General features: G+C 41.0%; 1 protein-coding gene across 3 annotated transcripts in view; it reads right to left on the bottom strand.

The window, feature by feature from the left end:
• il16 (interleukin 16) overlaps positions 1-12,221 on the bottom strand; it is a 77,831-nt gene extending 65,610 nt beyond the window's left edge. For 2 of the 3 annotated variants that reach the window (XM_078259445.1, XM_078259533.1), the window contains exon 1: positions 12,051-12,221. In XM_078259445.1, the coding sequence (XP_078115571.1) occupies positions 12,051-12,063 (13 nt within the window). In that variant the 5' untranslated portion in view covers positions 12,064-12,221. The remainder of the gene's footprint in view (positions 1-12,050) is intronic. The other variant, XM_078259622.1, reaches the window with a different exon arrangement.
• Between the last annotated feature and the right edge of the window lie 405 nt (positions 12,222-12,626).

Genomic DNA, 12,626 nt, shown 5'->3' with positions numbered 1-12,626 from the left:
GAGGAGAGAAGAAACTAGAACATATTCACATTTAACAAGCTGCGATCAGATAAGTTTTACTTTTTTCAGTAAAAATGGACTCAAACGGATTAATTGATTATCAAACTAGTTGGCAATTAATTGAATAGTTGACAACTAATCGATTATTTGATTCATCTTTGCAGCTCTAGTGAAAACAGATAATGGTGTCCTGGTCCCATTAATGAGCGGGAGTGAATGATGGTCTGCACGCTTTACGCTCCGGAGAGCACTAGGATGACCCTAAAATGCATTATACATGTTAGTGCAGATGGTCTCTTACATTTGCCATGAACACTTAGTAAACAATGTGCACAGGCTCTTTAAGGAAACCCATAATGCCTGTCTGATGACATCATACTCCTGCTACCTTCTCTCCCAGCCCCCTCACAGCCAGGGCCTGACTGGCTCAGAGGGTTGGAGCAGTTCTCCAGCTGCATACTAAATAATCTTTGAGTCAACCGTAATCACACATGCACACAGGATCCTGAAAGATCCTTCACAATTCTCTTCAAAGAATACAAACTCCTTCCATCTGGCAGACGCTATAGAGCCAGTAGGTGCAAAAGCAACCACCTCAAGCTTTTAATTGTCCCTACATCGATAGCACTACAGAACCATGGATGTATTAAGAGAACAGAACAAACAACCAGTCCTTTTCTCATAACTATAATAATTTGTTGGCCTTAACCAATGTAACCTGTGTATGTTTACTCACTATGTGCAATTCCTATATCCACACTTTGCATCCTTTGTTTGGGAATATCCTGTATACGCGTAACTAACTCTATTATGGGGCAGTGCAATATTTTAACATGTCAGGGCCTGTGCAATATGATCCTTTTTATTTTTTGCTCGTCCTAGAGCACATTGTTGTCTTGTTATATATTGTTTTGTACTTAATGTCTGGTGTATGTGTGTGTATGCAGCTGTTGCCAGCGCTTCTCTTTGCCCAAGACAAATTTCCTTTGGGACAATAAAGTTTATCTTATCTTATGCTGCGTGTGGATGCATCCATTGCCCTAGACCAGGGGTCTTCAACGTTTTTTAAGCCAAGGACCCCTAAACTGAAAGAGAGACAGAGCAGACCCTGCATATATTGTATAAAATTAAGTTTCATATTAAACTGGGCCTACGATACTGTATAGGGCGACCTAAAGCCTTTATACATACTTTTTTAGTGCATAGAATACTAAGCTATTAAAATAATTTTTGTTGTGATTTATAAATCATGTTTTAATGTTAAAAATACATGTGGCACAGTAAACCCTTAGGATTTACTATATCTGTGGATGGCTACCTTACTGACTACCTTACCTATAGGCCAGTCAGCCTATTATCAATGTTTCTTTTTCACAAATAGGCTAATTTATATTTGCTAATAATATGTTGGATTCAAGACATTTTAGTTGAAGATCTCTGATCTACAACATTCCCACTGTGTTAGTTGGGATTATTTCACATTGACTGAATACTAAGACTGGGTTAAAATAACTTTGTTTGAGTGATCTGATATAGATCAATAAAATCATTCTTTTAATATGCTTTTTCACCATGGCTGTATGGCATCCCGTGACCGGCCGTGAGTTGTATTTTTACTGTTTGACCACTATGTTCAATTTCATGGGGCTGCTTCTTGCTTGTACAATTTAAAGCGGAATTTCTCTGATAATCAATTTAGTATCCCAGCAAAATTGGTATTGTAACTGAAATTTCCCTAACCTTATTGATATTGAATCTGAAATGTAATCGAATCAGGACCTTGTGAATTTGACTCGAATAAATTCGGACTATCATTGGCAATACCCAGCCCAACTGAAAACTAATGAGCTTAACCTTTGTGCCGCCATAGCTTTAGTTTTTTGGTGATTATGTGTAATAGGCCCCTCAAAAAAAGGGTGAACTATCAAAGGTTTACAAACAGTCTCCCACTGCTTCCAGTCTTTGTGCTAAGCTAAACAAGTCTAATCGCGGATGGTCTTAATGGTCAGGCACCATCATATCTTAAAGAGCTCTTGTTTTCTCACCTCGCAGTTTTCATTGGATTAGGGTAGCACCTTAATCATGGTTGCAGCTGCCGCTGTGGTCCTGCTACGCCCTGCTACACCCCACTATGCCCTGCAGTGCCCTGCTATGTCCTGCTATGCCCGGAACTGCTACAACTACTATTTCTAGTCATAGTTCCATTATCTTTATTGTTACTTTAATTGCCACTGTTTATCACACCCCCAAATGGCAGCGGCAGATGCCCGCCCACAAAGAGCCTAGGTTTGTCCGAGGTTTCTCCCTAAAAGGAAGTTTTCCTCACCCATGTTGCACTAAATGCTTGCTTATGGGGGAATTATTGGAATTGTTGGGTCTTTGTAAATAATAGAGTGTGGTCTAGACCTACTCTATCCGTAAAGTGTCTTAAGATAACTCTTTATTCTATAAATAAAATTGAATTGAATTAAATGAAATTTTCTTTTGCTCCAGCATATTAACAGTTGTGCATAGAAAAGTGTTCTGTGCTCCTATTGTTGAATGTCAAGAAACATGTTGTAGAAATTGTCAAACTAGGCAAGAAAAGCTAAACAAATCCTGACCTGCTAGTCTTTTACTCTAGATGATGAAGATGATGAAGTTTCCATGTCTGTCAGGTCTGGCCGTTATCAGGCTTATATTGTGTTGTCTGATCTCGACATTAGACCTACAGAAGCAAACTTAAGATTTTGACTTGGACAGCAGTTAGACTTAAGTCACAAAAATGAGGACTTGAGGCTTGACTTGGACTGCTGTGAGACTTGACTTACTCGGAAATATTCAAGTAAGTCGCTGAAAACTTTACTTCTTCTAATCTTGGTCCGTCCTCAAGGCACCGCACTGCGACACCCACTATAAGAGCCACTGCTGTAGTGTTGCTTTGGTTTAATGAGTCAATACTTGATGAAATAAATAATAATAATAATAATAATAAATAAATAAAATGAAAGACAAACTATTGTCTTGGGTCCCGGGTTTGGTTCGTATGACAAATTTGGCAGTACCAATTGGCTTAAGTCAGGTTTTTTTGTTGTTGCTGATACCAATGCTAAAAAACATACTTTTAAAACAGTGCCTAAACAGGGCCTGAACCGATACTTAAAAAAAAAAAGAAGAGCACAAAACGACACTTGGTGACTCGCAGACGGCAGATGTATGAAACCCGTGAAACTGAGACCATTGTGTAAAATAAATCAAAATATTGCCTCTCAATGATGATTTGAAGAATTCACAAAGCCATTCTTACAATTAATATCCTACACAAACACCTGTTTGATCGATCTGTGGTGAAAAACAGACAAAATAAAACAAGATACTATCGTAAACTCAAATGAAGATATATTTGTGAAAATTTTATTCTCATGAATAATAGATAAACAGGACAAATAATGTTTACACTGATGCTGTTTTCGTCATTTTAATATGGTCATCATATACAGTATCATAGTGTTTTATACAGTGTTTTTTATGGCTTTAGATCGTTTTATTTTTATTTTAAATGTTTGTTTTTATTGTAGATCTAAAGCATGTTTTAACTATTGTGAAAGGTGCAATACTGTAGAACGTTTTACTAATTACATGCTGCTTGCGCAGAACTATTTGTCATTTACAATTAAATAAATTCCGACAACTTTAGCTTTTTAGAAAAAGGCAGAAAAAGGGTAGAAAAAGGCATGCCATGCGTAATGACGCACAATGGCTGGCTTTGCACTGTTGGGAGATGTGGCAAATGGAGACCGACAGCAAGAAGACTTGCTGGCAAACAAGGACGAGTGGCCTCAGAGCCAGTTCTGACTACTTCGAGCTGTCCTGTTGGATCTCTGTGCTGTTTTGGGCCCAGTGTTACAGAGGAGCGCTTGGAGAAACCACGCCGTGCCGGTGTCATGCCGACACATGGCTGTTAACACATTCACTCCTGATACTGATACTTTTAAAGTGTTTTAAATTGTTTTATCTCAATTTAAGAACTTCCATTTTTTTAAATATCCACTCTGAGACTATATTTTATAAGAAACCTAGTGAAAATTGGTGGATGATCTTCATATGTTGAGACTTTTGGTGCATACTATCTCGGCCTGCTGAAGCCTGAGGATTCCCTAGCAGAGACTCTCAGCACACTATGCCACCCAAGAAGGACCAAAGCAGCAACCAAAGTAATGGAGAGGAGTTGGTGTCACTTTCACAGGTACGAGCTCTAATGAGTCAACAAAAGGATCTGTTCATGCAACTTCTGCAGCAGCAAGAAAGCAACTTGTGAACAATGTGAACATCCGGATTGACAAATTGACCAGGGAGACACAGGAGCTGAGAAGCAACCTGCAATTCTCCCAGAAGGACATTGATGATCTAACAAAGAAAAATGAGAAAATTGAGTCAAAGAGAACAATTGATTGTGCTGAAACCAAAACAATGCAGGGGAAATTGGCAGAGATGACTGAGAAAGTGGACTACTTGGAGGGTCAAACAAGAAGGAATAACCTTGTTGTGGGTGGCATTCCTGAGGCCCAGAATGAAAGCTGGAAGGAGACTGAGGACAAAGTCAGGTGTGTGTGAAACTTCACCTGGACAGTAGCCAGATGGTGATTGAACGTGCACATAGGACTGGCAATCCATCTGGATATTCTGGAAAGAGACATAGGCCTATCATAATCAAAGTCCTCAGATACAGTGGGGAGAACAAGTATTTGATACACTGCTGATTTTGCAGGTTTTCCCACTTACAAAGCATGTAGAAGTCTGTAATTTTTATCATAGGTACTCTTCAACTGTGAAACAAAACAAAAATCCAGAAAATCACAATTTATATTAAATTAATTAATAATTTGCATTGTATTGCATGACATAAGTATTTGATACATCAGAAAAGCAGAACTTAATATTTGGTACAGAAACCTTTGTTTGCAATTACAGAGATCATATGTTTCCTGTAGTTCTTGACCAGGTTTGCACACACTGCAGCAGGGATTTTGGCCCACTCCTCCATATAGACCTTCTCCAGATCCTTCAGGTTTCGGGGCTGTCGCTGCTCGCTCCAAAGATTTTCTATTGGGTTCAGGTCTGGAGACTGGCTAGGCCACTCCAGGACCTTGAGATGCTTCTTACGGAGCCACTCCTTAGTTGCCCTGGCTGTGTGTTTCGGGTCGTTGTCATGCTGGAAGACCCAGCCACGACCCATCTTCAATGCTCTTACTGAAAGAAGGAGGTTGTTGGCCAAGATCTCGCGATACATGGCCCCATCCATCCTCCCCTCAATTCGGTGCAGTGGTCCTGTCCCCTTTGCAGAAAAGCATCCCCAAAGAATGATGTTTCCACCTCCATGCTTCACGGTTGGGATGGTGTTCTTTAGGTTGTACTCATCCTTCTTCCTCCAAACACGGCGAGTGGAGTTTAGACCAAAAAGCTCTATTTTTGTCTCATCAGACCACATGACCTTATCCCATTCCTCCTCTGGATCATCCAGATGGCCATTGGCAAACTTCAGACAGGCCTGGACATGCACTGGCTTGAGCAGGGGGACCTTGCGTGCGCTGCAGGATTTTAATCCATGACGGTGTAGTGTGTTACTAATGGTTTTCTTTGAGACTGTGATCCCAGCTATCTTCAGGTCATTGACCAGGTCCTGCTGTGTAGTTCTGGGCTGATCCATCACCTTCCTCATGATCATTGATGCCCCATGAGGTGAGATCTTGCATGGAGCCCCAGACCGAGGGAGATTGACCGTCATCTTGAACTTCTTCCATTTTGTAATAATTGCGCCAACAGTTGTTGCCTTCTCACCAAGCTGCTTACCTATTGTCCTGTAGCCCATCCCAGCCTTGTGCAGGTCTACAATTTTATCCCCAATGTCCTTACACAGCTCTCTGGTCTTGGCCATTGTGGAGAGGTTGGAGTCTGTTTGATTGAGTGTGTGGACAGGTGTCTTTTATACAGGTAACGAGTTCAAACAGGTGCAGTTAATACAGGTAATGAGTGGAAAACAGGAGGGCTTCTTAAAGAAAAACTAACAGGTCTGTGAGAGCCGGAATTCTTACTGGTTGGTAGGTGATCAAATACTTATGTCATGCAATAAAATACAAATTAATTATTTAAAAATCTTACAATGTGATTTTCTGGATTTTTGTTTTAGATTCCGTCGCTCACAGATGAAGAGTACCTATGATAAAAATTACAGACCTCTACATGCTTTGTAAGTAGAAAAATCTGCAAAATCAGCAGTGTATCAAATACTTGTTCTCTCCACTGTACAAAGATAAAATCGCTGTTCTGGGAAAGGCTCTGAAAGGCACCAACATCTATGTGAATGAGGACTACACTGAAGCTGTCAGGCAAAAGCGTAAGGAACTCATTTCAGCCATGAAAGCTGCCAGAGAACGAGGTGACATAGCCTACATCCAACATGACAAGCTTATTGTCCATCCCAAGGATTAGAAAGGCAACAATGGCCAAGAGCTGGAGCTGGAGCCAGGAGCTGGAGCTAGAGACTAGTTCTCTGGTTTCCTTAACTTGAGCTCATATAGACTGAACTGAACTACATTTTTTATGGATAGTAGGCCCATTGATGATAAGCATCTCCTTCCTGTTTCAAAGGGTCTTGTTATGGCCCATTTGAATGTCTGCAGCATCAGAAATAAGGTACATGAACTTAACTATCTGATTACAGAAAACACTATTCATATATTGGCCGTATCGGAGACTCATCTGGATGCTACTGTTCTTGACAGAGATTTCCATTGATGGCTATAATATTTATAGAAGGGGCAGGAACAAACATGGGGGTGGCATAGTATTATATATCAGAAATAACTTTCCGGCTACACTGTGCTCTGAGTTTATCTCAGATAGTTTAGAATCTCTATGGGTCAAAGTGCATCTTCCTCACCTTAAGCCAGTGCTGATCGGCTGCTGCTATAGACCTCCCGGGACTGATGTGCAATATCTGAATGATTTATGTGTGTTAATTGACAGAGTTACAGATGTGAATGGTGATATTTTTTTACTTGGGCATATGAACATAGACTGGTTTGCAAATCAATGTCCAATGAAACAAAAGATAGTTTCATTGATCGATGCTTGTAATCTGTCTCAGATGATCTCTCAACCAACCAGAGTCGTTACTAACAGTGCTGGCCATATTTCTGCCACTTGCATAGACCATATTTACACAAATATTCCTGAATGCTGCACTAAACCAGTTTCTCAATCTGTGGGTTTTAGTGACCATAATATTATAGCAATTACCAGGAAAACTAAAATTCCTCAATAATATCGGACAATTTCTTTTGTAATTTGGGCCACGGTCCGACCTCTGAGGCTGTGGCATTAACTGCGTCTGCAACATGGATAAAACAAAATAAGTTGGTACTTAACATCTCGAAAACCAAATCAATTATCTTGGGATCGAGTCATAAACTGTCATCTACACCAAAGATGAGTTTGAACTTGTCTGGGGAACTTATAGAACAGGTAGATAAAGTAAAATTGCTTGGCACAATAATAGATAGTAAGCTGTCATGGGCAGAACATATTTATACCATAGTGAAGAAGATTGGTTGTGGTATCTCTATGGTGAGGAAATGTCTTTCTTATGTCCCTACACACATCGTGGGACAGGTGGCTAAATCTTTAATTTTATGTCACCTGGATTATTGTGCACCTGTGTGGTCATCTGCATCTAAAGGTCAACTAAAAAAATTACAAACTGCCCAAAACAGAGCTGCCAGGTTAGTATTACATTGTCCCATAAGAACAAACACTATCAGTATGCACCATCGACTCTCATGGTTAACGGTAGAGAACAGGCTGGTTTTCAATACAACTACATTTTTCAGAAACACTGTCTTTTCTTCTCAACCCGTTTTCTTTTATAACCAAATTGTTAGGTGTGATCAGGTTCATTCTCATTTGACTAGGTCAGCTGATGATGGCCAGATGTTACCACGCCCAAAATCAAATGCTTTAAAGAGAGTTATTTATCGCGCCATCAATCATTTGAATAATTGCCCACTGAATATAAGTAAAATGAATAGCAAAGTCTCTTTCAAGTACCATCTGAGAATGCACTATTTAAAATTGGGAGTAGAGAATGGACATATTTACTGTATGAATGGAGTACTGAATGTAATACTGTAATAACTTATTATTATTATTATTGTTACCTATATGATAACATTTAACAGAACTATATATTATATTCAAACAAGCCTTAGTGATAAAGCTGTCTGCCATTTCCCTCTGGAAACAGCCGGTTGACCCCTGAGTGGCGAGGACCTGTATTTGTACCGGGATGGCACGGTTACGGCGCATTGCCCTCTCTGCCGGACCCAATTCAGGACATAGATCCAAGAGCACAGCTTCAGGGAATTTAAATCGGCATTTTAGCCGGTCATAGTCATGGTCCCTGAAGTCTCTTTCTCTCCTGATTCTTCTATTGGCGTAGTCCTCCTGCACTGCCAGCAGTGCCATCATGCAGCATTACGCACGGGGGTCACTGCAGTATTTATATGTTTACAACAATTTGTGATTGTTAACACCTTGACAAAATCACAGCATCAATTAGTGGTACCCCCCACCCCAAGATACAATTTGAAGATGACAATCTAATAGGCAAACACTTTTCTTCATGCCATGTTTTGTCATGGTTTTACACCAAGAGTGTAACGATTGCGCGAGAGCTTAACGGCTGTATTTCCAGACTTTGACATTTGATGAGATATGCACAGTATTAAAGACAAATATTTAGTTATTTAGGCTACACTGTGTTCTGCCGTTATCTAATGCTTGGGTATTTGATGTTATCCTGTATTCCATGCAGTCGGGCCATCTCTTCCTCCTGCGCTCCGTAACGGACAATGTGACGGTGAGACAGCGGCAATACATTTTAAGAACAAATTTTATTCAAGATTTGAGTTGGATTTTACAAGGTGTTTATGGAACAATTATCCCTCCGTACAAGCGCAAATAACACTGCTGGATTTAATCTTCTGATAATGTGGATGATATGGAGTGAAAAAATGTGCGTGTGCGCATCAATACTTGCAATTAATAATGAGTAATCGTTATTCCCACATTTAGTTTCTGCAGTCTGAGTTCAATTCACCTCTAAATCTCAGCCAGTTTACTAGTAGAAGAGACTCGTGTTTTTGGTTGGAGCTCTTGGTGAATGAATGTCTGTATGCATGTAAAGACCTGAGAACTTATATCAGTGCAGCTATTTTTTGTTGCTCTGTGACAGCCAGTATGCTGACAAATGCCTCTCTGTGCTGTGAATATTACAGCATGCAGTTGGAATATAACAGAGCTCTTCAAACAGTCAATAGGCGACTGTATAAAATGTGCTGATCACGAGGCAGCGACTTGGAGTCTCACTTTTATCTTCAACTTAAGACTGTGAAAAGACAAAAGTCTGACACCATCGCACATCTAACGTCAAAACAGGAAAAAGACTGACTCGAACTGAGTTTTATGACCACCTTGCACCAAACGATTGAGACGACGGGAGTGCCCCAACTCTAGCAGGACTCTCAGGATTTCATTCCGATATTGGAAAATTGTCCGCGACAGTGGAATCGCTTCAAAAGTCGTTTCTCAGTCTTTTTTCCTGTCTTGACGTTCTGACAAAATCAAACGTGTTTGATATTATCATAAGTTTGAAGTCTTGGTAGTGAAGTTAAATCATGTGAACATTGTCAATAACCAATGGATGAGCTCCCTCCAGCACCAAACAGGAAGCAGCAAACGGCTATAGCCAGTGTTGTTTATGGTTGCTATGGCTATGGTAAGCTAAACGCTAAAGAGGGAAAGTTGCCGATTTTCAACCCTTCTAAAGCGCGTCATCCAACGGGATTTTTACCGGCAGATAAACCCAGACCTCTGGGTTCTGCCGCTATTCGTCTACATGTACAGAACAGAAACTCTGCAAACTTTCTCTTAAGTTACCAGCTAATGCTAGCAGTAGCTAGCTAGCTTGGTTACATTTTTCATAACAAATCTAGTCCTGTAATGTGTGACCTTGCAAGATCTTCAGTCTTTACACATTATGACAGTCTTTAACGTTAGATGGGAGATGATTGTCTTTAAGTGTGAGATGGCGTCAGACTATAGTCTTTTCAAAGTCTGTTCAAAGTCTTCTAGTGTATGGTAGGCATAACACTAAAATAAATAGGCCTAAGGAAATTAAAGTAGCGGAGAGATGGAGACTACGAGGCTTAAAGGCCTCCAGCATATGTATTATAATACATAACAGATATTAAAAAGTTAATTCTGGACTTTACTAAACAAAGGAATGCATTGAAATGACTGTTTATCCATTCAAATAGTTAATCATCTGAATACTAAAATAAATAAATCAGCAATATCCCCCAGGTCCCAGTGAATGAGTATGGAAGAAAGGCTTCCTTTTCTGGTGAATCAGTAGCTCTGATCCTGGAAGTGTGTTAGCAATTAAGGAGCATTAGTGTGCTTGTTGTGTTGGCCAGATAGAGAGGAAACAGAGACATGGATCTCTATGCTGGAGGCCTTTAAGCCTCATAGTCTCCATCTCTCCCTCTTCCTTCTCTTTTTATTGGCTCATACACACACTCCTGGATGGATGCCAGCACAGTGGGAACACTTAGAGCAGTAGGACGGAAATCAATCTCAGCTACTGTCTCTAAATCAACCATTCAAACATCATATTCATTCGCAGTATGAGATGAATGTGAATGCAAATGTGAATTTGGATAAAGCCAGGTCAGACAGCAACTAATCTCACATTGCCCGACCTTCCTCCACAGATGTGAAGATGTTGACTGCCTCCTGTGATGTCAGCAGAAGTACAGAGAGAGTCAAAGTTTCCTCAGACACACTGCCTCTATTCTGCTGATGTAATGGCACACAGCAGTAACAGTGTTTAGTGTGAAAACTTGGATCAAGAGGAAAAATCGGGAAAGAGGAGAGTGAGTAGTGCGGGTCACGTTGAAAGGTTGACTAAATGTGAAAATAATGTGTTTGCATATTCATATCTGTGTGTGTGTGTGTGTGTGTGTGTGTGTGTGTGTGTGTGTGTGTGTGTGTGTAAGTGTACATGTCCTCACAGAAAGCATACTTTTTGCCTGTAGCATTAGCAGGGCAGAGGCTTCAGCCTAACAGAACCCGATTGAGGGAAAGCAGAGGGCGGGACGGCTGTGCCACTGAACAACGTGTGTGTTGTTTGGACTTTTTACTGGGGATTTTTTCCAGTCTGTGAGACGGAGCAAGGCCGATAGAGGACAGCCAAGAGATTTTCAATGCAGGACTTTTACTTGTAACAGAGTATTTTTACAGTGTGGTATTAGTACTTTTACTTAAGTAAAGGATCTGAATCTTCCACCACTGCTACAATCCCAGAGATTATTTACAGGTTTATAAGGGGACACGACTGATCTTGAATTCTTGATACGCAGATGATCTCACACTCTCCAGGGAAGCTCGGCTACACTGGCCTCTGTTGTGTCAGTGTGGAATGACAACGGCATGCTGTGTGAAGCCATGTGGTCGTATCGTAGCCTGGCCCAGTGTGCTTCTGCGTGGCTGTGGCCTCACTCAGCTATTTGTGCTTTAAAAGGTCGCCTTGGAATGGACATACGCAATGTTACGTAATTTGTGTTTTCATAAAGGACCTCTGTGTGCAAGTGAGACACACACACACACACACAAACACAGACGCACGCACACACCCACATGCACACACACACACACACACACACACACACACACACACACACACACACAAACACTCATCCAGTCCTCAGGCCAATAAATGCACCATTTAACTTCCCTTTTCTGCAACTAATTTTGATAGTTACACAATACTCAGAGACAGATCTCAGAAAATAATTTTCTCTCTTACTTTCCTGTCATATAATCTTTATAGTCATTAATATTACCTTGGATACCAGTCTGAGAGACACACACCGTTCCAATACTGATGAACTTGCACTGATTAACCTCCCTGTTAAAAAGCCTTCAGCATTTGGAGTGTAAGTCCTACTCACCGTAGCCGATCATGTTGTCCTTCAGCCAGTATCTACAGCTTCTACCGAAGATGCCAACAGGGGATTCAAAGGACGGATTCCCTCCAGGCAGACAGGCAGAAGTCCAGACTGAACATCAGGTCAAAAACCAGACGCATCACTCAGAGCACGGCTTCCTCACTGGGATTCATCTGGGCTAATGTGCCTGTACCTCTTCTCCTCCTTCGTCCTCCTCCTCCCTCCTTTTCCTCCCCCTCTGTCTGGAGAACACAACAGTGTGTCTCAGTAAGGCACGGCTCCCCAAAATCACTGCCCCTTTCCTGTGAGCCAGCTCCAGAGAGGGAAACACTCCGTACTTAGCTGGGCCTGACCTCACACCTACACGGCCTTTTACAAGGTTCTCTGTGTGTGTGTGTGTGTGTGTGTGTGTGTGTGTGTGTGTGTGTGTGTGTGTGTGTGCCCACAGTGTGTGTGTGGGTACATACTAGGATGAATACTTTCTCTGTGGCCCACTACAGTTCATACATAAACACACACTCCTCATTTGATGTGTTTATGTATAAACTGTAGTGGGCCACAAAGTTGTGTGTGTGTGTG

This window comes from Sander vitreus, chromosome 1 (genome assembly GCF_031162955.1).
Source record: "Sander vitreus isolate 19-12246 chromosome 1, sanVit1, whole genome shotgun sequence".
Classification (NCBI taxonomy): domain Eukaryota; kingdom Metazoa; phylum Chordata; class Actinopteri; order Perciformes; family Percidae; genus Sander; species Sander vitreus.
This window is presented reverse-complemented; position numbering and strand designations above follow the sequence as displayed.